Source organism: Onychomys torridus, chromosome 5 (genome assembly GCF_903995425.1).
Source record: "Onychomys torridus chromosome 5, mOncTor1.1, whole genome shotgun sequence".
Classification (NCBI taxonomy): domain Eukaryota; kingdom Metazoa; phylum Chordata; class Mammalia; order Rodentia; family Cricetidae; genus Onychomys; species Onychomys torridus.
The window spans coordinates 70,517,582-70,542,504 of NC_050447.1; the positions used below are offsets into that span (position 1 = coordinate 70,517,582).

The window sequence follows — 24,923 nt, forward strand, 5'->3', positions numbered from 1 at the left end:
CGGAGCTAGCCACTAATTAACCATGGAGGTCAGACAGTGGTGGCACACACCTTTAATCCCAGCACTTGGGACGTCATGCCTTTGATCCCAGTACTTGGGAGGCACACATCTTTAATCCCAGTACCAGGGAGGAGGAAACAGGAAATGATATGGGTGGGCAGAGAGAGGAATATAAGGCAGGCAGAGACAGGAGCTCAACCTCTTTCAGGCTGAGGAGTTGGCAAGGTAAGAGGTGGCTGTGGCTTGCTCCTTTGTCTCTCTGATCTTTCAGCATTTAACCTGATATCTGACACCAGGTTTTTTTTTATTTTTAAGACTAATTAGGATTCATGCTACAGGTATTCCTCTCTGTCTGTCTGTCTCAAACTAAAGATTGCTACTTTACATTTTTTGGGGGAGAGGAGGTAATTCTTTCTAGGTATTCATTTGATTTTCTCAGGACAAAAGAAGGTACCCCACTTAAGTTTGGTACCTTCTTTTGTGTAGGGTGGAGAATCAAACAATGGCAGATTAAACCCATAACTTTCCCTCAAGGTCATATGATATACTGTCTTGAAATTTTGGAATAGTACAAACCTCTAATTACAGCCATGGCATCAACATTCCTAATACCTCCTTCATCTGTGGCTAGAAAACCTTAGAAAGTCAAACAGTGGAGGTAGCTGCTGCATGTGCATGGCAGCCACATTTCCTTTAGTGTGTATGTATAACAACTTACCTGTAAGATATAGGAAGCCAATTCAAACACCACTTCACTGTCAACATCAATAAGCTCCTGAAAGGAAAAAAAAAAAATCAAGCTACATCTTTTACATCTACTTAGTTTTGAATAATTAATTAATTAAAAACTTTAAAAATACAGATCTCACAATGTAGTCCAGGCTGGCCTCAAACTCACAACCTTGCTGTGTCTGCCCTCCAGCTGTGGAGATTCTAGGCATGTGTCACTGAACTCTTTGGAATTTGGTACTAAACAGATTCCTTATAGCAGCTCCCATGGAAGAGACCTGGTCTTTCTTGGGAGTTCCCCAGAATCACAAATACTTTTAGAGTGTCTTTGATTTTTAGACAGTTTCTCCAAGTGACTCCATCCTGAACACTTCCCAAGATCTTTTCAAGAAGCCTATGCATACATCATCTTCAAATCTGGATGAGGCAGTAGGGATGGACCATGTCCAGCTTTGCAGACACCTGCTCATCTTTATTTTTATTTCATGTGTATGGCTGTTTTATGTGTATGTCTGTGTATCACATGCATGCAGAAGGAAGGGGTGTGTATGTGTGTGTGTGTGTGTGTGTGTGTGTGTGTGTGTGTAAGAAAAGAGAGAGTGGGAGTGGGGTGTAGTGGGTAGCCATTCCAGCCTTGGCCTGGAAGTTCTAACCCCCATTGAGGTTTCAGTAATGGTCACGCCTACATTGCCGGACTGAGAGAGGATGCTGAAGACCCAGGATCCAAAGGAGAGGGATTTCTTGGTGCCTGGACCCTGAACGCTGGAGGTAGATCAAGCAGAGTCTTCAGAGAACACTATCAGACTGCGCTATACCTTTGCCAGACCCTACAACCTACCTATCCCTTCATTTCTAAGTTATGTCACAAAATAAACCTCCCTTTTAACTACGTGGAGTGGCCTTAATAATTTCACCAATAGTGGGGAGGGAGGGAAGGATGCAGGGAGGAAGGGAGGGAGAGAGGGAGGGGAAGAGAGAGACTCTGTGCAGACACATATTCAAGGCTAGAAGAGGGTGCTGGATCCTCTTGGGCTGGAGTTATAGATGGTTATAAGCTATCACTTGAGTGCTGAGAATTAAACCCAGGTCCTCTGGAAGAGTAGCCAGTGCTCCTAACCACTGAGACATCTCTCCAGCTCCAAGCCTGCTCATCTTATCAGTTGTAGGAATAGAGCTGCTCAATAATGAAAATTACATTTTTTATTTGTATTTTCTGAGATAGGGTCTCATGTGTAGCCCTGGCTGGCCCAGAGCTCACACTGGCCTCTGTCTCCCAAGTGCTGTGACTGAAGGGTTCACATCCACGTCCAGCCCCATTACGGTCTCTTTAATTTCTGCCTTAGCACTCACAGTGAGGCTTTATTGAAAGACATGTCCCAGTGGAATCACGACATGATTGGAAGTTAAATGAGGCAAAACTAAAAGTGCAGTTCCTCAGTGGTACCCAGCATAGTTCTTTCATGTGCTCAGATCTCAGGGTAGCTAGTAGCTATCATGTCAACATAGATCTATAATGTTTCTAACTTAATGAAGGTTCTATTAGTCATTGCTAGTCCGGTGTCCATTCTCCAAATGGCTGTAATCTAGGAGCATGGCCTTAAAAGAATAAAAACTTTTTCAGTTTTGAAAAAAAATCCAATGTATGTTTTTGTGAAAACACAGACATAATTAGACTCTAAGCAGGAACATTCACATCTATGCCAGCATGCATTTACTTCAGTGGTCCAAGATGACATCATCTAGTGATGTCATGGCCACCATAGTTTGTGTAAATGTCCTCAATGCCTGCACAACAATAAAACCACTTACCACATCTATCAGAGTACTCCCCACCATGAAGCAACATGGTCCTGAATTTATATGTTTGTAAAAGCAGCACCATTGAGGCACTAATTAAAACATGTGCAAAAGTCTGTGTGTTTATCATACGCATACACATGCAACTTGATGGCTTTGGAGGCAGGCCTGCATACTTGAGACACCATCACCACAATTCATCTGCCCACCAGAATATCTGTTTTTGTGGTTAAACACTTGACATGACCCATCCTCTTAATGAACTTTTAAGTGAATGATGCCATATTATATATGGCCTGTAGAATCAGAGACAAATTCAGGTCCATTAGCATGCAACAAGAAGTTAAGTGATGTCATTTTTCTACTGTCAAGACTGAGGAGAAATTTCTGCCTTCACCACTTCCTTCTTTTTCTTTTTCTTATTTAAAATAGGGTCTCAATCTAGAGCTCTTTAACTTTAAACTGATGGTCATCCTCCTGCTTCAGCCTTTCTTTCTTTTTTTTTTTAAGAATTATTTATTTATGTATACAGTGTTCTGTCTGCATGTATGGCACCAGCTCTCATTACAGATGGTTGTGAGCCACCATGTGGTTGCTGGGAATTGAACTCAGGACCTACTGGAAGAGCAGCTGGTGCTCTTAACTTCTGAGCCATCTCTCCAGCCCTGCTTCAGCCTTTCAAGTGCTGTGATTAAGGCATGAGCTGCCTTGCCCAGCACATCTTCATTTTTCATTCCCTAGTATTTCTAGATCTGATAGTGAGTGGCTGGCAAGAGGAAAAGCTAGGAGAGACCAAGAGACCAGTTAGCTTGACACCATGCTTTTTACTGAGGATGGATATCCAACACCATGATGTGGTTTGCCTTGAGTCATGAGGCCCATAATGGCAGTTATTGTGCTGGGAACCACAACTTGTCTAATGTATGACCTCATTTAGGACCTGCCCCCTCCCAAGTTAATAAGGTCTCAGTTCCAGCCAGCACACTCTCAGAACATTATTTATAACTGAAGTTAGCATGAAAAGTGATTTAAATTAAGAGTTATTTGAACTACAAGCCAAACTCTGATATATGGAGGTTGTTTTTTTTTTTAATTAGTTGGGGGGCATCCAAAATTGTTTGCCATAATTCATGGCAATATATATAAACAGTATTGCATCTTTTGAAGAAGGGATATCCTCTTGTTCTCTCAGGCCAAGGAATTCCAAATGGATAAAGACAGTTGCTACTGAGCTGCTTCAGAAGTATGGCTCAAGAGAACCAACCATCCAACAACCATATGGAAGAATGTGGGACAGCAATTCTTTATGATTAACCAGCCACGGGAGCTTAACCTCCTCCATAATTCATCAGCCCTGCCAGAGCTGGGATGTGGGAGAATGTTTGCAATGGCAGTTGTGGGATTACCAGCTCCCATCAAAATGTAAGTCGTGCAACAGTGTACAAATGCGTTCACAGAAACTGTCTAGAGTTCCCACTGATCAGTTTGCTAAAGAGTACTTGAGAGCATATTGGTGTGTGTGTGTGTGTGTGTGTGTGTGTGTGTGTGTGTGTGTATGTGCGAGCTCATGTGTAAGCCTTTCTGTTAAACATTTGTACCTATGAAGTGGCAAATGGTCAACAGTGGGCTAATGGTTAACACCATCTGGGAGGCTTATCTCATGTGTAACTCAAAATCAACCACTGGCAGATAGCCCTCTGCAGGAGCATACCATGTAACTGATAATTTGAATCATTTGCTAGACGTAAGTGTCTGTGCGAGGAAGGAGAGGTGGGGGAAGGAAGGAAGGCCGCTTCTTTTGCACAACCCACTGTGCAGTCCCAGCAGGTCCCATAGGCGAATATGAACCACAGTGCTCTACCAGCTACAGTGAAGCTTCCAACAACGTAGTCTTCAATGTCTGGCCTGGGTTAGGCAAGTTCTCCCTCACTGTAGCTGTCCTTAGGGTAAGTGGAAATGAATGTCTCTAAGTAGGGCAAATTCTCCTTTTTCCCCGCCAAGGTGAAGAGACTATAAAAGACCCAGAGTCAGAATGTGTCCAAAACAGCGGAAAGGGAGGCAGGAGGAGACGCCCAGACTCTGCACACACTCCAGATCTGATAGAGAAGGCTGTGTTGTTACCTCTTGGGACTCCTAGCTAATATTTATTGAATTCAACAATCACTGGATGTCCCCAGAGGAGTCAGTCTAGAGAGTGTATATAAGACCCAAACCGAATAGGGGAAGACAAGTTCTTGATTGTTGAGAAAAGATTTGTGTATTCTCCAAATCTTAATTCGGTTTCTCAAGCCCTCTCTGCATAGTTCTTTATCTTTTGTTTTAATATCCTTGTTATTTTTATCACAATTAATAATCTCCTTTGCATTTCTTCCTCCCAGGTGATTACATTTTTAAGATTTTTCCGTAATGAAACAAAGCCTTTGATTTTCTCTGTTCACTTCTGGAGGTTCCCCTGAAAGCTGAGTCCTCTGTAGAGGAGTTAGCAGAGGTCCTAGAGATCTTCCTCTCAGGTCCCAGCTGCCACATGACATCAAATATGACTCTACTTTCCCCTCAGCTGGCTTCCCTGGCAAGCCAGAGGTGGCCCCTTCATGTGCTTTTCCGACAGAGAAAACAAACTGGTTGACCAAGAGAATAGAGCATACAAGCCACTGCCCTCCCCCCACCCCCCAATACTTTCCTCAGGCTCTGGACTTTCCTTTGACAGAAGCCAAAATGAGGATGTGTGAGGAGAGGGAGGCTCTTCAATAAAGATCTGAGTGGCTTCCATCTGGCCATCTACAAAGGCTGGTGCTGTGGCACTCTGTGGACGTATCCCATCCATAGCTCTGTGCTCGAGCCCCGGTACTTCCAGGAGGAGGGGGTTCTGCTGGGTCATTTTCTGAGCTAGAATCTTGCCTGGGAATCTAGGGTGGTGGAGGACATGTGGTAATTTTACATTGAGAGGGAATGTTGTATCTTTTGGCTACTGGGACCATGATGTATGCATTTTGGGCCTCTGTTTCCCTTACTACTGAATGATTGGTGTCACATCCTTTGATCCTTGGAAAATGGTATAGGATGACAGAATTGAGTTATCTGCCAGTGTGTACAGGCATGCACATGTGCATTCTCAAAGGGCGGATGAAGAAGATGGACTGCTTCCTTTTGTTCTACATTGCTTCAGCAGCAATGAGGTAGTTTTCAACTATCTGGGGAAGATTTCCATCAGAGGATCTTGACATAGTCCAAACAAACACCCCCATGCAACAGGGCTTGTGGATACTTTCTCATCATCCTTAGTCGGTTCTTCCTGACCCACGGTTCAGAAGGGTTTGCTGGTACTTTTCATGTTGTACCAAGAATCTCAATGGAAGTATCTCTGTGGTTAGGATGAGAAATTCCAACATTCTCATACAACAAATGAGATGATTGCAATCGTTAGTGTTGATTGCCATCTTGACAGAGTGTAGAACTGCCCTGGAGATGGGCCTCTGGGCATGTCTGTGAGGGATTATCTTGATTACATTAGTTGAGGTTGGAAGGCACCATTCCATGGCTGGGACCCTGGACTGGATGAATGGAGAAGGGGGCAGCATCCATCCCTCTGTTTCTTGATTATGGATGTGATGTGATCAACCATGTCAAGCCTCTGCCACTAAGCCTTCCCTATTATGTTAGACCAAACTGTTGGGAATCTCTGCTCTGGTCTCACTCCTCCCATTCCAGACCCTGCCCCTCAGAAAGCCCACCAAGGGTCAGTTCCTCCCCTGGGACTGCTCAAGACCATGCCTACAGGGTATTTAAGACCTGCTCGCCAGACCTGCCTCTCGATTTCCTCTCTTGCCTTTCCAAGAGTCACCTGGGAGTTGCTTTGCTCCATTTATTAAACCTGGAATTAGTAATTTGGCTTGGATGGCTTATTGCATAGGCGGAGTTACCCGCTACCAGGGTGGAGGTGGGGGTGGGGGATGTTTTCTTATCACAAACCTTTGGACTGTAAGCCAGAATAAAGCCTAAAGTTGCCTCTGTCAGAATGCATTATCACAGCAACAGGAACAAAAATGAAGACAATAATTAGAACAGAAACCATGAGGAGCAACTATAGGGAAGTGAGGATGATGTCAGCAAACTCCATCAGAATCCCTGCCTTGGTCACCCCAAGGGGGATCTTTCCTCATGATCCTTACCCAGTCACCACCTTTATTCTTACCAACACATGGGAAGGTCGTGTCTGGCGGTCTTCCTAAGGTTCACCACTACTCTCACCCGAAAACGAGTTCTAGTCTTAACCCCGACTCCCAACAGCTCAGAAACAGTCAACATCACTGTTCTCCTCCTGTTTCACTGACTTCCTCACCAGACACGAAGGACAAGCTTTCTGATTCTCTTGCCGAACTTGGTGAGACATAAATGTAGAGGCAATCCAGAAACTGCAAACTCACTGGAAATGCTTGCACTGTGTTATTTATTTCTCCTCACTGGTATTGATAGACAGTCCAAACCACAGAGTTTTGCCTCTGCTCATTGGTGTATTTGGGTATCGATGGTCGTATTTAGCAAACTTTCTTAAAGAGCAGTGCTGAGTCTAATGGTCACCATGCAGACAATGGTTGTATTTTATTACCATTGAAATATGAATGTTTACCTCTGACTTGGATTTATCTCAGTGTCTGGCTTAACTAATATTTATAGACATGTCTTAAAGGGTGTTTTCAGGTGAGACAAGCATTTGAATCACTGGACTTAAACAGTGGCTACCACCCAATTCCTTAAGGACCCAAAGAGAATAAAAGGCAGAGGAAAATCAAACTTCCTGTTATTTCCCCCTCCCACGCTCTTGGAGAGGGATGCTGACATAGAGTTTTGCTGAGGAGCATTTACTATGTAGCTCAGAGCAGCTTTGAACTCATGACTCTTCCGCCTCAGCCTCCCATGTCCTGAGACTGCGGGTGTGCACCGCCACGCCTGCTTCATGACTCACTGGATGAGTTAGCATCTTCCATCTCACTTTCTCCTGCCCTTAGATTTACAATACTGGCCTCCCTGGTTCTCAGACCTCTAGACTGAGTCACGACTTTTCTGGGCTCTAGCTTGCAAGAGGCATATCCCAGATTTCTCAGCCTTCAGTCACATGGGCCAACCCCACACAGTAAGGGTCCTCTGTGTCTCTGTGGAGAACCCTGACTAACATGGTGCATAGCATCAAACTTGGGGATTGAGGTGTTATGTAGGTGACCTCCCTGGCTACCTTCCTGTGGCTGTATGGTTGCCATGCCTCATTGCACAACTCTTAATGACTCTCTGGAGTTGTGTCTGGGCATGGATAAGACCTGGGAACTTGGATAGTTCCCCTTTGTCAGCCCTTTGCCAGGTCTTCAGCAGTCAAGATAGGTCATGTCTGTCGTCTCATGATCCACAGAAGTGCAATGCCATCCACATTGTACTCTTACTGGAACTTCCCAGCACTGGGGTCTCTTGTGCTACCCACTGTCAACAGCCCACATTAACGTCCTAAGGAGCCATTCTTCTCAAAGTCTGCTACACACTGACAAGAAGCTCATTTCTGAAAGGCTGAAAAGGAAAGCCCTGCCTTGTCCCTTGTCATGTGCTCTTGGTCATGTAAGCACATGTGCTACATCTTCATCAGCCAAAATGAGAGATAAGGATAGGGATCCCGGGAGTCTGAGGCTAATATTTATATTGGTTTCTCATCTTGTGGGACTAGATTCTAGGCTTCATTTCTCCCACCTACAGATGAAAAGACAGCACAGGTCTATTAACACAGCTCTCTGAAGCTCTTTAATATAGAACACTTATTTCAGTATCAACAAGAGTGACAGCATTTGGACCTCAGAGGCCAACGAGGTCCAAGAATAATTAATTAAACTATGCATATATGAAGCTCCAGGATCAAGGCAGATGTCTCAGAAAAAAAGGTTAGATGAGACCTTTTAATACACATAGAACAGGGGTTTGTTTTTGTATCCCCAATTTCCTCTCCCTCTCTAACCATTCCTTTCTTCTTCAGCTTTTGAAACAAGGTCTCACGTAGTTTGCACTGGCCTCAACTTGCTACTCAGCTGAGGATGACCTCGAACTCCTGATCCTCCTGCCTCCATCTGCAAGTTCTGAGACTATAGGAGTGCACCGTCACATCTGGTTCTAGCTCTGCCTTTTTTGGTCACCATCTGCTCTGGATGTCTACACACAAGTACCAAATGCAGTGGGATCAGAAAGTCACCAATAAAAAGTTTTCTGTTCATCAGTCATGTGTCTAGTCAGTCACAGCTAATGGAAGGTAATCATCAAAATCCTCTCCAGGGCTGAAGAGGTGGCTCAGAAGTTAAGAGCACTGGCTGTTCTTCCAGAGGTCCTGAGTTCAATTCCCAGCAACCATATGGTTACTCACAACCATCTATAACAGGATCTGGTGCCCTTTTCTGGCATGTAGGCATACATGGTGGCAGAAAACTGTATGCATAATAAATAAATAAATAAATCTTTAAAAAAAATCCACTCCAAAAAAAATGGGCATGCCATTTTCCTCTTGCCCAAGGAAGCATATTTCACTCCATTTGAAGATGGAGACCTTGGGGTTTGGGGCTCAGATAAGATTGGATGTGATAAGAACTGAGATGAAGTCTAATTTAGTTGTGGGAACACAAAGAGTGGAAAGCTACAGGGTTTGACTATGAGATTTACAACAACACGCCAGCCATTCTGAGCAGCAAAACTTAGGTCACCTCACCCACAGCAAATAAATACCAGCCGCTCCTCTGGGTAACTGGGATAGAAGCTCTTTGGATTTAGGAGCCAAGTTTCTTATCTCTCCCCAGTTGCGTGTGAAGCGCATTAAAAGTAAAGTTAAATTAAAAATGTTCCAATTTCCTTTGTACCTTTAGGATCTGTAGATTTGTAGGAATCATTCTTTCTAAATCTTGACATTTAAAATAACATTAAACATATTAGAGAAATACAGCATTGACTATGTAAATTAAAAAGAAAACTTTAAAAGACATCAATTTACAAACTAAATTTTGTAGAGAGGTTAATGTCATGACTAATTTTTAAAAAATTATTTATTTTGCTGGGCAGTGGTGGCACACGCCTTTAATCCCAGCACTTGTGAGGCAGAGGCAAGTGGATCTCTGTGAGTTCCAGGCCAGCCTGGTCTACAGAGCTAGTTCCAGGACCGCCAAGGCTCAAGGCTACACAAAGAAACACTGTCTCAAAAATTGATTAATTTTGTGTGTATGCATTTATCTGAGTGTGCACCACATGTGTTCAGGATCCCATGGAGGTCAGCAAAGAGTACTGGATCCCCTGGAAGTGGAGTTAGAGGTGGTTGTCAATCACCAAGTGAGTGCTGGCAACCAAAAGCAGGTCTTCTGCAAGAGTAGTCAGTGCTCTTAATGGCCAAGCCATCTCTCCATGACTAGTTTTTAAACTTTTAACTCTCTCTCTCTCTCTCTCTCTCTCTCTCTCTCTCTCTCTCTCTCTCTCCTTCCCTCCCTCTCTCCTTTTTCTGGCCTCAAATTTGCTAAGTAGTGGAGGATGACCCTGAATTTCTGATCCTCCTGCCTCTACCTCTGGAATGCTACAATTGCAGATATATACCACTGCATTGGTTTATGTGGTACTGGGAAGGGAACCTTGGGTTTTGTTTATGATAGATCAGCACTGTACCATAGCTGCCTATAATCTTTTCAGATAGATTATCATTATATGTAGTCTAGAATGATCCTCCTACCTTGGTCTCCCCAGTGCTGGGATTCTAAGTACCACTACACTGGTTGCTGGCAAACTAATTTATTTTTATTTTTATTTTATTTTTGAGACAGGGTTTCTTTGTGTAACATCCCAGGATGTCCTGGAACTCACTTTGTAGACCAGGCCTTGAAGCTGGCCTTGAACTCACAGAGATCCACGTGCCTCTGTCTTCCAAGTGCTGGAATTAAAGGCGTGTGCCACTTCTGCCTGGTTGGTTCAAACTAATTTCTGACAGTGATTTCAGTTGTCAGTGCAGAACTCAGAGGAAGGTAGGATTCACCTCACAGCCTGAATGTGGAAGAAGAACCCAAGAGTCCATGTTTACCAAATCTCTCCAGCTGTGTGTGACAGGTGGGCTGCCTCCTATAGGGTGACTACTGATGGACCTCTCCAGCTGTCATAAGAAGTCACATTCAAGGAGGGAAGAGACCAGAGGGCAAGATTTGGCAGGATAATCCTGCTGTCTCACAAGTCTTCACCCAGGGAACACTGCATCTCATTGGAATTTTCCATGGAAATGACACATAGTCCTAAAAGACATTGGTTCGTCTCCTGAATATAAATATTTCCCCACTGCCCACCTGTCACTATAGGCAGTTACAACATAGGGGTTGTTAGACCACACGAGATGTCAGCAAGTCCACACTACAGTCCTTCCTGTCTCACCGGAAGTGTGTATTGACAGTCCTGCTCTCACATAGTTAATCTCCTGCAAGTTGGGGAAGTGATGACTGTTCCCCCTGATTTTGTTGTAGAAATTATGAGGGTGTAAAGGAAGGGAAAGTGAGAGAGGAATTTACTGTATCTGTGTTTTCTCACCCCTGGTAAAAGAAGGGAGGGAGGGAGGGAGGGAGGGAGGGAGGAAAGAAGGAAGGAAGGGAGGGAGGAAAGAAGGAAGGAAAAACCATGTTTGTAGCTCGAGAAAAATAACACAAGAAAGTGAAGGGAAACCACCTTCCTGCCTGCCGCTGAAGGAGAGACGAGAAGAGGCTTCTCCAGATAGATGGAAGCGGCAACAGAAAGTTTACCCCCAAACAAGGCCACTTTTCCTCCAAGCCCTGGCAACTGGCATGTCCCAGGTGGAAATGGGAGTCCACATCCCTCACCCAAAGACTGATATCCAGGTCCCCATGGGAATAGCAGCTTGCCCATTGGACCCTTCCTCAGTGCCACTCAGACATGATTTTGACCCATGCACTCAGACCCTCTCATTAGTTTTTCCTGGCTCCCTTGTAATCAGGAATGGACAGACTGGGATTCCCTGTAACAGATAAGGCCACAAGGTGGAAAGCAGCTGAGGATGACAATGGAGGCTGACCTCTGACCTACACACACATATACACATACATGCACATGCACACATACACACACACACACACATACACACATGCATACACACACATATACACATACATGCACACATATACACACATACACACACATGCATACACACACCACACACACACGCACCCACATATACATATAATGCACACACACACACACATACACCACACACAGCACCATACACACCACACACACACACACACACACACACACACACACACACACGCAGCAAGAGAGACCAGGGTGTGGTTTGGTTTAGGAGGCTGGGAGGCTGGAGGGTGGAGGTGGAGATGTCATCTTACAGAAAAGGCAAAGATAGAAAAAGACAAACAGAATAACTAGGAAGGAAGTTGAGCATACATTGTATTAATACAATCAAAATGATGAGATAGTATATTCCTAAAGCAATATTTTTTTAAATTAAAAATTATGGGTGTAAATGGGGAGGCTAGAGATAGACCAGGAGTCTTTCAATCTCAAATATTCATTTTTATTTATACTTAAGTGTGTATCCCATGCATGTGCATGTGCCCATGGAGGTCAGTAGCTGTCGGATCCCTTGGAACTAGGGTTATAGGCAATTGTGAACTGCCTGGTGTGGGTGACAGGAACCAGACTGGGGTCCTCTCCATGAACAAAACCACTTGTAAATGCTGAGCCATCTTTCCAGACCCTAAAATAGGATATTTTAAAAGAGAGAAAGAAAGAGAGTACAGAAATGCAAAGGTATTCTTAGAAGCAATGTGTGTGTGTACGTGTGTATGTGTGTGTGCATGTATGTGTGTGTGCAGGTTTGTTTGCATGTGTGTGTATATGTGTGTGTGCGTGTGTGTGTGTGTGTGTGTGTGTGTGTGTGTGTGTGTGTGTGTGTGTGTGTGTGTGTGTGTATGTGTGTTAAGGTTAAAAGAAGCACTGACAGGCAATGCTGACATAAACTTCCCAGAAAGTGGAGTAAGAAGCCAGAAATGGAAAACAGGACACAAACCTTCCCTAGCTTCTGACTTCCAGCACTTCGAAGAAGAGAGGCTGGGGAGGAAAGAGGAAAAGATAACAAAGAAATAATTCAGGAAGAAACAGTCTCCAGAATAAAAGCATCCACCCAGCAGGTCCCCGGCAGAATGTATCTATGAAGACTGCACTCCTGCAATGTTAGATAAGGGGAACACAGAGGAAAGCCCCAGAAGATCCAGCTGTGGGGGCCTGGCACAGGGGTGGCACATACAAGGACAGACTGGGAGTTTCTGGAAAAATAGCTGATGAATAAGATGTCATTCTGCATTTCTATAGCTCATCAAACTTCTAAGTAGATATGAAATGGGGGATAAAGACATTTCAGACCCACAAGGACCCAAACATTTTGCTTCGGGGTGTCCCTTCTCTAGATTTACTTAGGGATGCTGTCCAGGAAAACATGGTATAAAAAATGGTGTAAAACCAACCAACCAACCAAACCAGGATCCAGGAGTCAGATGACCCAGTGCAGAGCGGAGGGTGGGGAAAGACCCAGACAGGAAAGCAAGCGGCCTCCCACGAAGAACTGAAAGCTGGCCAAGTTCATGGACCAGGAGGGCAGAGGGTTCCAGGAGGGAGGTCTCAGGAGAATCAATAGCAGCAGCCGTCACAAACTCAAGCCAGAGAGAGCTGATGAATTGCCCTCACGTTGGAACTGAATACTAGAATGTATCTGGGAATCTGTAGGAGTTGTGAGCAAAAAGCCAAGGATACACAGAAACTAAACAAGTGGAAACAAAGTAACGAATCCCTGCAGGTAAAAGAACTCATTGTCTAAAAAAAAGGAATTACAGCCCTAGGACAATGGTTGGATTAGTCTTGTCTAATGTTGATCATAAATGCTGATGTTGATTATGGCTTCCACCCAGATGTGCGATATTACCCCGAGAAAACTAGGGAAGGGAGCATGTAGGTGCTACAGAGGACACCCCAATCCTGTCTATCTTCTGAAGAGTTTAATAAATTGAGAGGGGCCACATCAAGGAAGAACTGGGCCATTTATTTAGAATTAAAGAGGCAAATAGTAGAAAGAACAGCAAAATGACTCAAAAGGGCAGGACATGTGTATCGGAAGACACGGGTGCATTTGCATACTAAGCCTTTGAGAACCATTTGACTTCAATTGTTTTATTACAGTGTGTGTAGATATGTGAACAGGTGTGGAGGTCAGAGGACAACTCTTGGGAACTGGTTCTTTGCTCCCACTGTGTGTCCTGGGGGTCAAACTCAGATTCCCCAGTCTTGGCCACAAGCACCTTGATCTGCTGAGCCATCTTACCGCGCCCCCACCCTCTATTTTCCTTTTAAGCTGTCCCCTGTTATGATAGTAACACTAACCCTCTTCCACTTTGTGTTGTGCTGGGGTTTGAACCCAGGGCCTCTCACATGCGAGCTAGATTCTTCTGGCTGATTAAATCCAGTCCCCCCTCCCCCACTTAAAAAATACATTAAAATATATATTTTATTTGTTTTGATTTTGTATATGTGAGTGTTTTGCCTGCATGTGTGTATGTGTACCATGTGCATATTTGGTGCCCAGGGTGGTCAGAAGAAGGCATGAGATTTCCTGAACCGGGAGTTACAGAGAGTTGTGAGCCACTATGTGGGTGCTAGGAATCAAACTCAGGTCCTCTGTAAGAATAGCATGTGGTCTTAATTGCTAAGTCATCTATCTCTCCAGCTACCCTGCTCCCTGTCGAAAAGAGATCATAATGTTTTTAAAATATGAATGGAAATAGGTCTGTACAAAAGCAGGGGTAAGCAGCTTATTTCTTCTGAGCAATGTAGCTCTCAAACACCATAGGAGACAAGTATGGTGGTGTGGGCTTGTAATTCCAGCTGTTCAGGGGGCCAAGGCAGGAGAATTTAAGTTCAAGGATAGCTTGAACTATATAGTGAGTTTAAAGCTAGCCTGGGTAACATAGTGAGACACTGTGTCAAAATGAAAAATAGAGAGCCTAGATAAGCTCAGTGGTCGAGTGCTTGTGTAATATATGTAAGGCCCTATGCCCAACTTGGAGTCTACAAAATGCAAGCAAGCAAGTTTGGAAAGAAAAACCCTGTAAGAGTCAACCTCCAAGAAACAGCAAGGGACCTGAAACCAAACTGCTGGGTGAACCAATGTGTGGGGCAGCATCAAGGTGACAAGTTAGTTATTAAGTCACCCTGCCTTCTGGGCTAATGTCCCAGCATACACCTGGGCTATGTGGGTGGCACAGAAAACTGTAGCCAAGGAAAATGTATCAGAATGTAAGGGACTGGATCAAGGGCATGGCATAGTGCTAAGTACTTTCCACGCTTTTGTCTTAGGGGCTGTTCTAGAAGATGTGGGCTGGTTCTTGCAATATCTCTGTTTAGTCAAAAAGGAAAATGAATCTTGGAGACATTTTGTAGAACACACTCACAGTTAGCTGGTATGGGAACCCAAGTCTGTCACAGCAAAAGCTAAATATCTACAACTGTGTGGACTTCCATTATTGTTACATGTTGTTGAATGTGGCCCATCTGGCACACTGCTGTCCGGTCACTTCCAGTTCTTGTGAACACCAGTTTCCTCCTTGGCAAACTTTCGCCTTCCTCAGAAGTTCTGAGGCTCAAAATGAATACCTACAAACCCTGTTAGTAAAATCTGTCAGTGTTTGCAAATGAGAATATTTAGAAGACTGAGTTAACAGGTGGTCTTCAGGTTCTGTCTACACAAGCATTAGAGGCCTCCTCTTTGGTCATTTGTGGTCACTTTTGTGACCATGTTCCAGAATGGATTTTAAGGAGAGGGAGCTAGGGCTCTGGAATATTTTCCATGTTCCGTTTGGCAAGCCAGCTAGCTGGTGCTGAGGTCACCTGGACTTTCAATGTGGCCAGTTCTGTAGACACGGCCACCTGCACCTCCTCTTGGGAAATTTGCAATATTTACTTCTGAGGAATTCATCTCCTTGATTACCACAAGCTCAGCATGTATGACCAAGTGGCACCCAGCAACTCCAGGAAGCCGCTTCTTTCCCCTTTACTCACCAGGGCGCCAAGCATTAATTTAATTGGTCACAATGCCCTTTCAAAAGGCTCAGTGTTGGCTGTTTATTTTAGCTCAAGTCTGCCACCTTGTGGACAGTGCTCAATTTTTAAAAAAATATTATTTCTCAACTTTTAAAAAAATGGTACTTGCCCGTTTATTTAAGAAACCATCAGGTGCCCCTATGGTTTGTAAGGTATATGGATAGTATTATTCTTTCCACTTCATAATGAGAAAATTGGGGATTAGAGGGAAGAAGAAATTTGAAAGCACCTAGAACTACAATTAATGTCTTTTCCCACCAGTCAGCAAAAACTTAAAGCTCTCTCAACCGGATACTCTGGGTTTCAGGCCGGTAGATGTTCTGGCTCATCAGCTACCACCAAGTGTGGTCTTTCTGCAGAGTTGAGCTTGGTTTCCACCAGGCCCTCCTCCATTCTGAATGATGGAACTGTCCTATGCATCAGGTAAAGAACTCCCCCAAGGCAAAGCCGCAGCCATCACCCAATTTCAGCTCTCCTGTTTTCAAGTTTGGTAAGCTACTGCAGTACTCCAAAACAGAGGTTTTGATATATAAAGCCACATGCCGGGAGTTCTCTTTGGAATTTTCCAAAAGCATCCAGCGGCTACTTTACCAAAGACATGATCACATTTGAAGTTCTCTGGGTGCACTGTGTGAGGAGAGTGTGCCCTTCGTGAACACAGCATGGCCACAGCTGAACTCTGTGATTGGAATTAGGTTTCCCTGAACCAAAAGAATAACTCTGCTGTTCATTAGATATGTAAGTCTCCCTGGGACTCAGCTTTCTCACAGAATAGAGATGTAGAGATCCAGGCAATTCACATAAAGCTCCGAGCCTGTGCTTCGTGTGAGCTTCAGAGGATGAGTGTATGATGGTGCAGCTCTGTCTACTTGACACACCTAGAATCACCTGGGAAGAGAGTCTCAGGGAGGGAATGTCTAGGTTAGGTTGGTCTGTGGATGATTGTCTTAAGTTAATTGACATGGGGAGACTCTGCCCACTAGTGGTGGAATCATTCCCTAGGCAGGGAGTCCTGAACTGTATTAGAGTGTAGAAACAGAACCAAGCACAAGTCAGCAAGCACACATGCGCACAGTCCTTCCTCTCTGCTCCAGACTGTGGCTATGATGTGTAGAAACAGAACCGAGCACAAGTCAGCAAGCACACATGCGCACAGTCCTTCCTCTCTGCTCCAGACTGTGGCTATGATGTGTAGAAACAGAACCCAGCAAAAGTCAGCAAGCACACATGCGCACAGCCCTTCCTCTCTGCTCCAGACTGTGGCTATGATGTGTAGAAACAGAACCGAGCACAAGTCAGCAAGCGACATGTGCACAGTCCTTCCTCTCTGCTCCAGACTGTGGCGATGATGTGACTAATTGATTTTCTGCTGCCTTGACCTCTCTACCATGAGGAACACTTCTGTAAAGCCAGGACAGTGATGGGGTTGGAAGAAGCCATGCTGTTCAGCTGGTGGCTTTCCTTACATGCAGTTTCTCATGTATTTATAGCAATTAATTTATAAGTGACTTTTCCCAATCAATAACATTTTGATATTTTTGATTTTGTTAGGAAACTGAACGGGAAGAGCATGTTCCTACCTTGTAGATGCAGGACTTGGCATTCAGGAAGAAGAGCTCAATGGTAGCATTGTCCTTCAGGTAGGAGATGCTTTCTATATAGAATCTGCAAGAGAAAAACCATGTGTGAGGAACAGGGGAGGGGGAAGGGGGGAGTGAAAATCAACCACTGGGATGAGCTGTGTGGTTTCAGAGGATTGCAGTTCCTGTGCTAAATGAAGAAAAGACAAAGGGCATCGGTCTCTTCTCTGCTGCCTTCTCTGAGGGCACACCATGTTTTATACCTATTGCATAGACATTTTTCTCAACATACCTTCAAGGCCAATAAGCTTATGAGAACACATTCCAGGTATCACTAAACCCTCAGAAAATGCAAATCATAAGCCGAATGAGATATTGATATACATGACTCTAAGATTTGAAGATTCCTGTTTTTCTATATAGTAAAGTCAACTTAGTTAAAAATTTAGAATTGGGATTGGAGAGATAGCTCACCAGTTAGGAGTGTTTACTTTTCTTGTGAGGGGTCCTGGGTTCAGTTCCCAGCACCCATATCAGGTGGCTCACAACTGCCTCCTAATGCCCTCTGGCCTCTGTGGGCACCTGAATATATGTGGTGCACACATAAACTCACGGAGGTGCACACATGTATACATAAATAAATCTGGAAATATATAGTCTTATGACACATATAGGAGTTTGGTAGTGTAACAAAAGTTTTACCTCTAAGGACAAAGCAGTTCTAACTATTAAGCTATTATGATAATAAGATACAGGACATAACTGAGTTTACAAACTATAATGCCTGTTTTGGCATTGATTGTGGTGTATTGTGTATTCTTACATATACATGTGGTGTACATGTTCACATGTCTACATGCATATGGAAGTCAAAGACAAAGGAGTAGAGTTTCCTAGGAATTGTCCACATTTAAAAACAAACTAACATGGCCTCTCTCTGGCCCGGAGCTCACCAAACAGGCTACGATGGCTAGACAGTGAGCCCAGGGCCTCTGTCCTTCCAACCCCAGTGATGGGCTTATAAGCACGTGCAAGCCTGCCTGGCTTTATGTGGGTTCTGGGGCTCGAACTCAGCTTCTCATGCTTGTGTGGGTGGAAAGCTCTTCAGAACTGTTTCACCAGATCTCGGCACTGTTTTAAAACCCAAAGCAAAAACCTTTAAAATACACACCCAAGAGAACAAGAAAGTAAGTGTGTGTGTGTGTGTGTGTGTGTGTGTGTGTGTGAACCTAACAAGCACTAACAAACATGTACAAGCACTATACATATTAGGTTTTCATGTTCTTTGGTTTTCCAACAATGGCACATGGAATACTTGCACAAAGTTTCCATGGAAATAAACCCAAATCCAAAAAAGAATTACCCTTAGCCATATGGAAATGAGGACGGATCACAACACGGGGCCCCAGAGCTGGGCCAGACCGGATCGCTCCAGTTGAGACAGGGGAACATCCCGAGGGCCCTCAGGTCTTTCCATCCCACACCTTTCGCCAAGCTCTCTGGAGCCAAGTCTCCACAGACACCTCGAGTGGCTGTCACAGACCTGGATCAACTATGATTCTCTGACTCTTAGCTGACCGTCTACTTTCTTCTCCCTTACCCAACTTCCAACTCTTCATGCTGCTGGTTTTTTTCATGGTACTTTTTAAATTTATTTTTATTTTTTTTTTATCCTAATCATCGTCAAGCTAGATTTTTAGAAGAGAATTAGTTCTGTTCAATGGAGCAGCAGGTGGTGGTCGCATGGCCCTTACAACCACTTCCTACATGCTTCCCTGAAGATGATCAAGTGTGACTGCATCTCAGCACACTCCTGGGCTGGGATAAGTGTTCTTAAGGCTGTGACACTCACACCTATTAAGCCAAATGAGAATTGAATTCCTATTGGAGGGAGCATATGGATTTTTCTCAAGATGAAACATGCTGACAGTATTTAAGTTTACATTAAACACGCCTTTACACATCAGTTCAGAGTTTATTAAATTCTTTAACCAGATAATGTGCCCATTCAGTCTAAGGACCAGTGCATGAAGGACGGACGGTTTTGGATGAGGAAATGAAGTGCAGGCTGTTGGTGTGAAATTCTGCACTGGCGGGATTTTAGGACATAGACAGGAGGGCACAGAGAGAGGGTGAAGTGGGCAGAAGAAGAAGCAAGTGCTGTGGCCACTCAGCAACATGATGCCCTCTGATAAGGATTCTGGGGAGGAAGTCAGGGACCAGGGAACGTAACCTCAGCTCTGTGTGACTTAGGACATGTCACCCGACTGTACCGAGAGTCTCTTTTTCCAACTGTAAAAGAAGAGGAGGGGCGGGGACTGGGAAGAGTGGAGAAAGGGGAAACTGTGGTCGGGATGTAAAATATGAGAGAAGAATAAATTAGAAGAAGAAGAGGAGGACAAGGAGGAAGAGGGGGAGGAAGAGGAGGAGGAGCAGAGTGGGACTCAATGGATCTCCACGTAAGAAGTCTTTTTATGTTTAGATACTGGGAATGAATTTAAACTAAAACATCCACCACCTGCTGCCACTGCCTCCTCCACTGTGGCGCATTACCACCATCATCATCACTACCATCATCATCATCATCACCACCACCACCCACTACCACCACCAGCACCACCAGCACCAGCACCACCAGCACCACCAGCACCACCAGCACCACCAGCACCAGCACCACCACCACCAGCACCACCACCACCAGCAGCAGCAGCAGCAGCAGGAACAAGTCAAAAGGGGATTTAATGTACACACCTATAATCCCAGCTGTGGGCGGTCCAAGCAGAAGGAATAGGAGCACAGCCATCCTTAGCTACATAGAAAGAGTTTGAGGCCAGTCTAGGATATGAGGAACCTTGTCTCAAGAGACAGAACAGCAAAAAGCCCTCTTTACAGTGGAGGAGCCCAGGCCAGGCAGGCCAGGCTCATAGCCCTCAAATTCATATACTAAGTGAATGGTGTCTTCTACCTTTTTTCAGATGTGTGAAGAGCCTGCTGTGGTGGCTGCGATGTAGATTTATGTACTAGGGAACCTGCTGTCACTCAGAGATGAGCAGGCCGCCTCCATGAGCAGACAGTAGCAGTCTGTTACAAAAATCAAACCTACAAAATTCCAAAGGATTAAAAAATGGTCCTCACTTGCAAAGCCTGTGAGAAGGCATTGGTTGGTCTCTAGCTGCCCTGTCCCTGAAACACCTGCTTGCCGCTTTGGGAGCAGGTGGTTTCGATCATGGGGCCTCCATGTAGAAGTTGTGCGATGGTCTCAAGAAGGCTGAAGTCACACAACTTTCAGTACTTGAGAGATGGAAACCTGAAGCACAGTGGCAGATTCCTCATCTTGAAGGAAAGCATGTTAAATTTAATTTTAAAGTCTAGGTATTCATCCGTTAAGTGTGTGTGTGTGTGTGTGTGTGTGTGTGTGTGTGTGCGCGCACTCACATGCATGCACATGGAACTCACAGTACTTACATAGTCAATTTTCTCCTACTGTGTAGGTCCTGGGGATTGAACTCAGGTCATCATGCTTGGCAGCAGATGGCCCACTGAGCCATGTCTTTGAGCTTATTATTTTCTAATTAAAAATTATGTGTGTGATGTGTATGTGTGCTTGTGCATGCACATCTGACATGGTGCACATTCGGAAGTCAGGGGACACCTATGGGAGGGCTTCCTTCAATCTCCATCATTTACAGAGTCTTTGGCAAGGGGCATCTGAATAACAGGAAGTGGGAAGAAGGGAAGAGGAAAAACCGGGGGAAAAAGGAGAAGAATACATGTGATAAAGACAGGAAATGCTTTTTTAGACTAAGCTATTTCCGATGCTACACCTTTAGAGTCAAAGTTGTTTCATAGTGGAAAGGCCACTGTTAGTTGTAGGGGGGCTCTGTTGTTTTTCTGGTACTTAGAGTCCAAACTAGTCAGTGACTTTAGCTGTTCTGTTCTAACAGTGAAACATGGTAGCAGTGTGGCAAGGCCTGGCTTTGTGGACCTGAGACTCCACTCCCAGAAATTTATGGGGGCTGAGAAATCACTTGACAACGTGTGCATGTGGCCTTTCAGATCGACCTGCTTCCCTGACAAGCCATTGTACAGAGAGCCACCTCCATCCCTCAAAGGACCCTTCTCACGGTCCCTCAGCTTGAAAGTGCCCTAGAGAGGCCATTGCCACAGCCACCCCAGTCCGCAAAGCCCCTCTCCTGGGACACTGCTTAGCACACCTCACACAGCCTGACTACTGCTGGATGGCTTCTCATTAGGCTGCCACCTTCTGGAGGAGGGCTAGAGCCCATCACTGTTACCTTTGTTCCTCAGGAACAAGTACAGCACCTGCTACAACTGCTAACCTTGAAGCTCAGCTTTTCTCTACTCCATCCCTTCTCGGTCAGAGTTCCTAAGGAGCAGCTGTGTTACAGTTCCTAAGGAGCAGCTGTGTCAGAGTTCCTGGGGTAACTGTATTAGAGTTCCTGGGGTAGCTGTATGAGTTGTAGCTGTATTCACTGTGAAGGAATACCTCCCAGAACAACATCGGGGAGGAAGTACCCTTTTGGAGTCAGTGTCTGAGACACTGGTCCAGCATGGCAGGGAAGCTGAGGGCATTTTCAGAATAGTTTGTTCATATTTGGCTGGCTGGATTAGGAAGCAGAGCTCAGGCTGGAACCGAGGGTGAATATACCCTTCAGAGTTCACCCCCAGCAACCTGCACCCCACACAGCAGCACCAGCTGGAGCTCAATGTTCAAACACATGATTCAGCATGTTCGTGTGTTGGGGAGGGGCTGGAGATTAAGCCACATCACAGTGGAAGAGTAAGGACAAAGAGATAACAAATGACATCCAAAGTGTCCTAACATTTTAGGTGTGGGGTCGGTCTCACACCCCACACAACCCATCACCATGCTACTTCCACATCGCTTACTGTTCACATGGAAAGTAGTTAAAGCTAGGCTGCTGATTAGCTTGTATTTTCATACCAAAAAATGACTAGTGACCGTCAGAGTCTGACAGAGCTTACTGCCATAGCAATTTTGAGTGTAAATCCAGAGGATCTGAAATAACTCAATTTTCTAGGTCCCATGTCTTCATCCCATTTGCCTTAGACCTCAGCTAAAGTGTGAGGATGCTCTCCCTGTCCACCGCCCTCAGCCCTCATTTTCTCCAGAGAGATATTTTATGAAATGCAGTGCTGTAGTAATGGCATCGGCATCCATTTTTACAGATCTCTGCTCTCTGGCAGGAGAGTCCGAGGAGGTTGCAGAAATAACAAGCATATTCTGGGATGGAGGTGAAAAAAAAATCCTCCTCTTGACAGAAATTGGGAAGCAGTTTCCTGTTAACCTTTATCACCAAGACAACAGCCTAGAAAATCCTGGAAGCTCTGGGCCTGTCATATGTTTGTTCAGAATCTTGGACATTTAATTCATCCTGAACTTTCTGTTTGTGCTAGGAAACATCTAAAAGTGAAATGCTTGGATAAAAATAGACTTGAGACATCTCCATTCACAACCTGGGCAGGCACCAGGTCGAGGAGAGTTCTGAGGAAACAGGGACAGCTGATGGTTTGCATGGAAAGTTGAGATTGTCCTTATTTTTCTTCTAAATATTATGGGTTCCCTGCTTTTATGAGCATCTGGCTTGTGGTCCTCTGTGGCAGTAGGTGGCACTATTGCTTTTCCTTAACTGCCCCGGTAAGGAAGGGACCGCTTCCCCAGACAGTTTACAAAGACCAGTCTGGGTTCCTAAGGGATCCCAGGGAAATGAAAGATGGATCCTCCACTGTAGGGCTCTGTGAGGTAAACCCAAGTCTGTTCTGTGTTAACCGCATCTTTCTTTACAAGGCATGAACGTCTGGGCTTGCCGGCTCCAAAGTCAGCCAAGTCATAGTCAGTAAGAGCTAGTAAGCGATGCATGGCAATCAGCTCTAACTCTCATATGTGACTAACAGGCCCAAAGCCACGCTCCCACCTCTATCGGGTTCTCACAGAGTGCTGCGGCTGTCTCTCTTTCATGGTCCCCTACTCTTCTGCTCAGAGATATATTCTAGATGACATGCAAGAGTCCCTAGGTTTGAAAGCCCATCAGAATCAGAATCATTCAAATGAGCTAATCCCAAGCCTGCTTACCTATTTTATCAGTTGCATTTCCTAGAAACCATAAGAGAGGATATTGCCTACTTTTCCCTCCTCCCCCTTTGCCCCCTGACCCTCCCAGGTGCCCCTGCCTACACAGCCTCAAGTGGCTTCATCCCTTCTCTTGGGGGCTACTGTGGTGATATTTTGTTTATGATCTAACAAATAAAGCTTGCCTGAAGATCAGAGTGTTGAGCTAAGCTACTAATTAGTCATAGAGGTCAGACAGTGGTGGCACACACCTTTGATCCCAGCAGATGGATCTCTGTGAGTTCAAGGCCACCCTGGGCTACACAAGATTGATCCAGTCTGAAAGAGACACAGAGCCAGGCAGTGGTGGCTCACATCTTTGATCCCAGCACTAGGAATGTGGAGACAGGAAGTGATATGGCTGGGTAGAGAGAGGAATACAAGGCAGGAGGAGACAGGAGGAGCTCAGGCTCTCTGTCAGTCTGAGGATTCCTAGAGGGAAGAAGTCTTTCTAGTGGCTGGCTGCTTTGCTTCTCTGATTTTTCAGCTTTCACCCTAATATCTGCCTCCAGGTTTTTATTATTAAGACTGATTTAGAATTTGTGTTACAGGCTGTCACGAGCTATTTTTCAACACTCTGTTGGCTTTCATACTTGAATAACAAAATAAACACCTGTGTGTCAATGCACACATGTGCCACAATGTGTGTGTGGAGGCCAGAGGACAACTGATGGAGTTGTTTCTCTTTCTTCCACATGTGGGTTTCAGGGATAGAATTCACAGCTTCAGGCTTGGCAGCTGTCAGCTCCAAAGGAAGCTCCATTTCCCCACATTCTGGTGGTCAGACAAAAGCCAGTGTTCCTGAGGAGTCGTGAAGCTGTTTCCCCTTTACCAAAGGAACCATTCCCTTATCACTGGCTCTAGAAGGGACACGTGGCTATCTGTGGGTACCTAATAGCACACCAAAGCCGGTGTAGGCCTCCAGACTCCCTCAGTATCACAAGTACCTGTTACACGTTTCAGAGTCCATGCTGGCATCCTGGCTCTTTTCAGCCCTCCTCCCCCCCCCCCCCCCACAAAAAGGGGGAAAAAAAAAAAACCCAAACAAACACAACACACACAAAAAAATTCTTCTCCAATTCATGGGCGAACCTCCCCACAGGTACTCATTTCTCCTAATCCTCCTGCTATTTCAGCGCTCTCTCTCTCTCTCTCTCTCTCCCTCCCTCCCTCCCTCCCCATCCTCTCTTTTGCTCTCTCTTGATCTTCTTTTTCTCTTTATCACTCACTCTTCCCCCACCCGCTCACGGTCAAGTCCAGTCTGCTGGCCAAGTTCTGTCTACTACTTTCTCTCTCTGCTCTGGACTCTCCCAGATGCCTCTGGCTGTTTCTCCCTCGCACCCACAATAAAAACCTTCCCCTTAACCATACCTTGTCATGGTCATGTCATCAGTTTATACAGCAGCCTGACCCCCAGTTTTCTCTCCAGCCCACAAAATGTCTATCTTCAAATAAGTTACCTCCCACATTTAACTGGAGTAAATCTTAGTGCTTATTTCTGAGCC

The 24,923-nt window shown here is 45.0% G+C and overlaps 1 protein-coding gene across 9 annotated transcripts in view; it reads right to left on the reverse strand.

The window, feature by feature from the left end:
- The window catches only part of Frmd4a (FERM domain containing 4A), a 579,710-nt gene that overhangs the window by 100,169 nt on the left and 454,618 nt on the right, over positions 1-24,923 (reverse strand). For all 9 annotated transcript variants that reach the window (XM_036187607.1, XM_036187611.1, XM_036187608.1 and 6 more), the window contains 2 exons: positions 17,268-17,352; positions 719-775 (listed from right to left, as the gene is read on the reverse strand). In XM_036187607.1, coding sequence (XP_036043500.1) covers positions 719-775; positions 17,268-17,352 — 142 coding nt within the window. The remainder of the gene's footprint in view (positions 1-718; positions 776-17,267; positions 17,353-24,923) is intronic.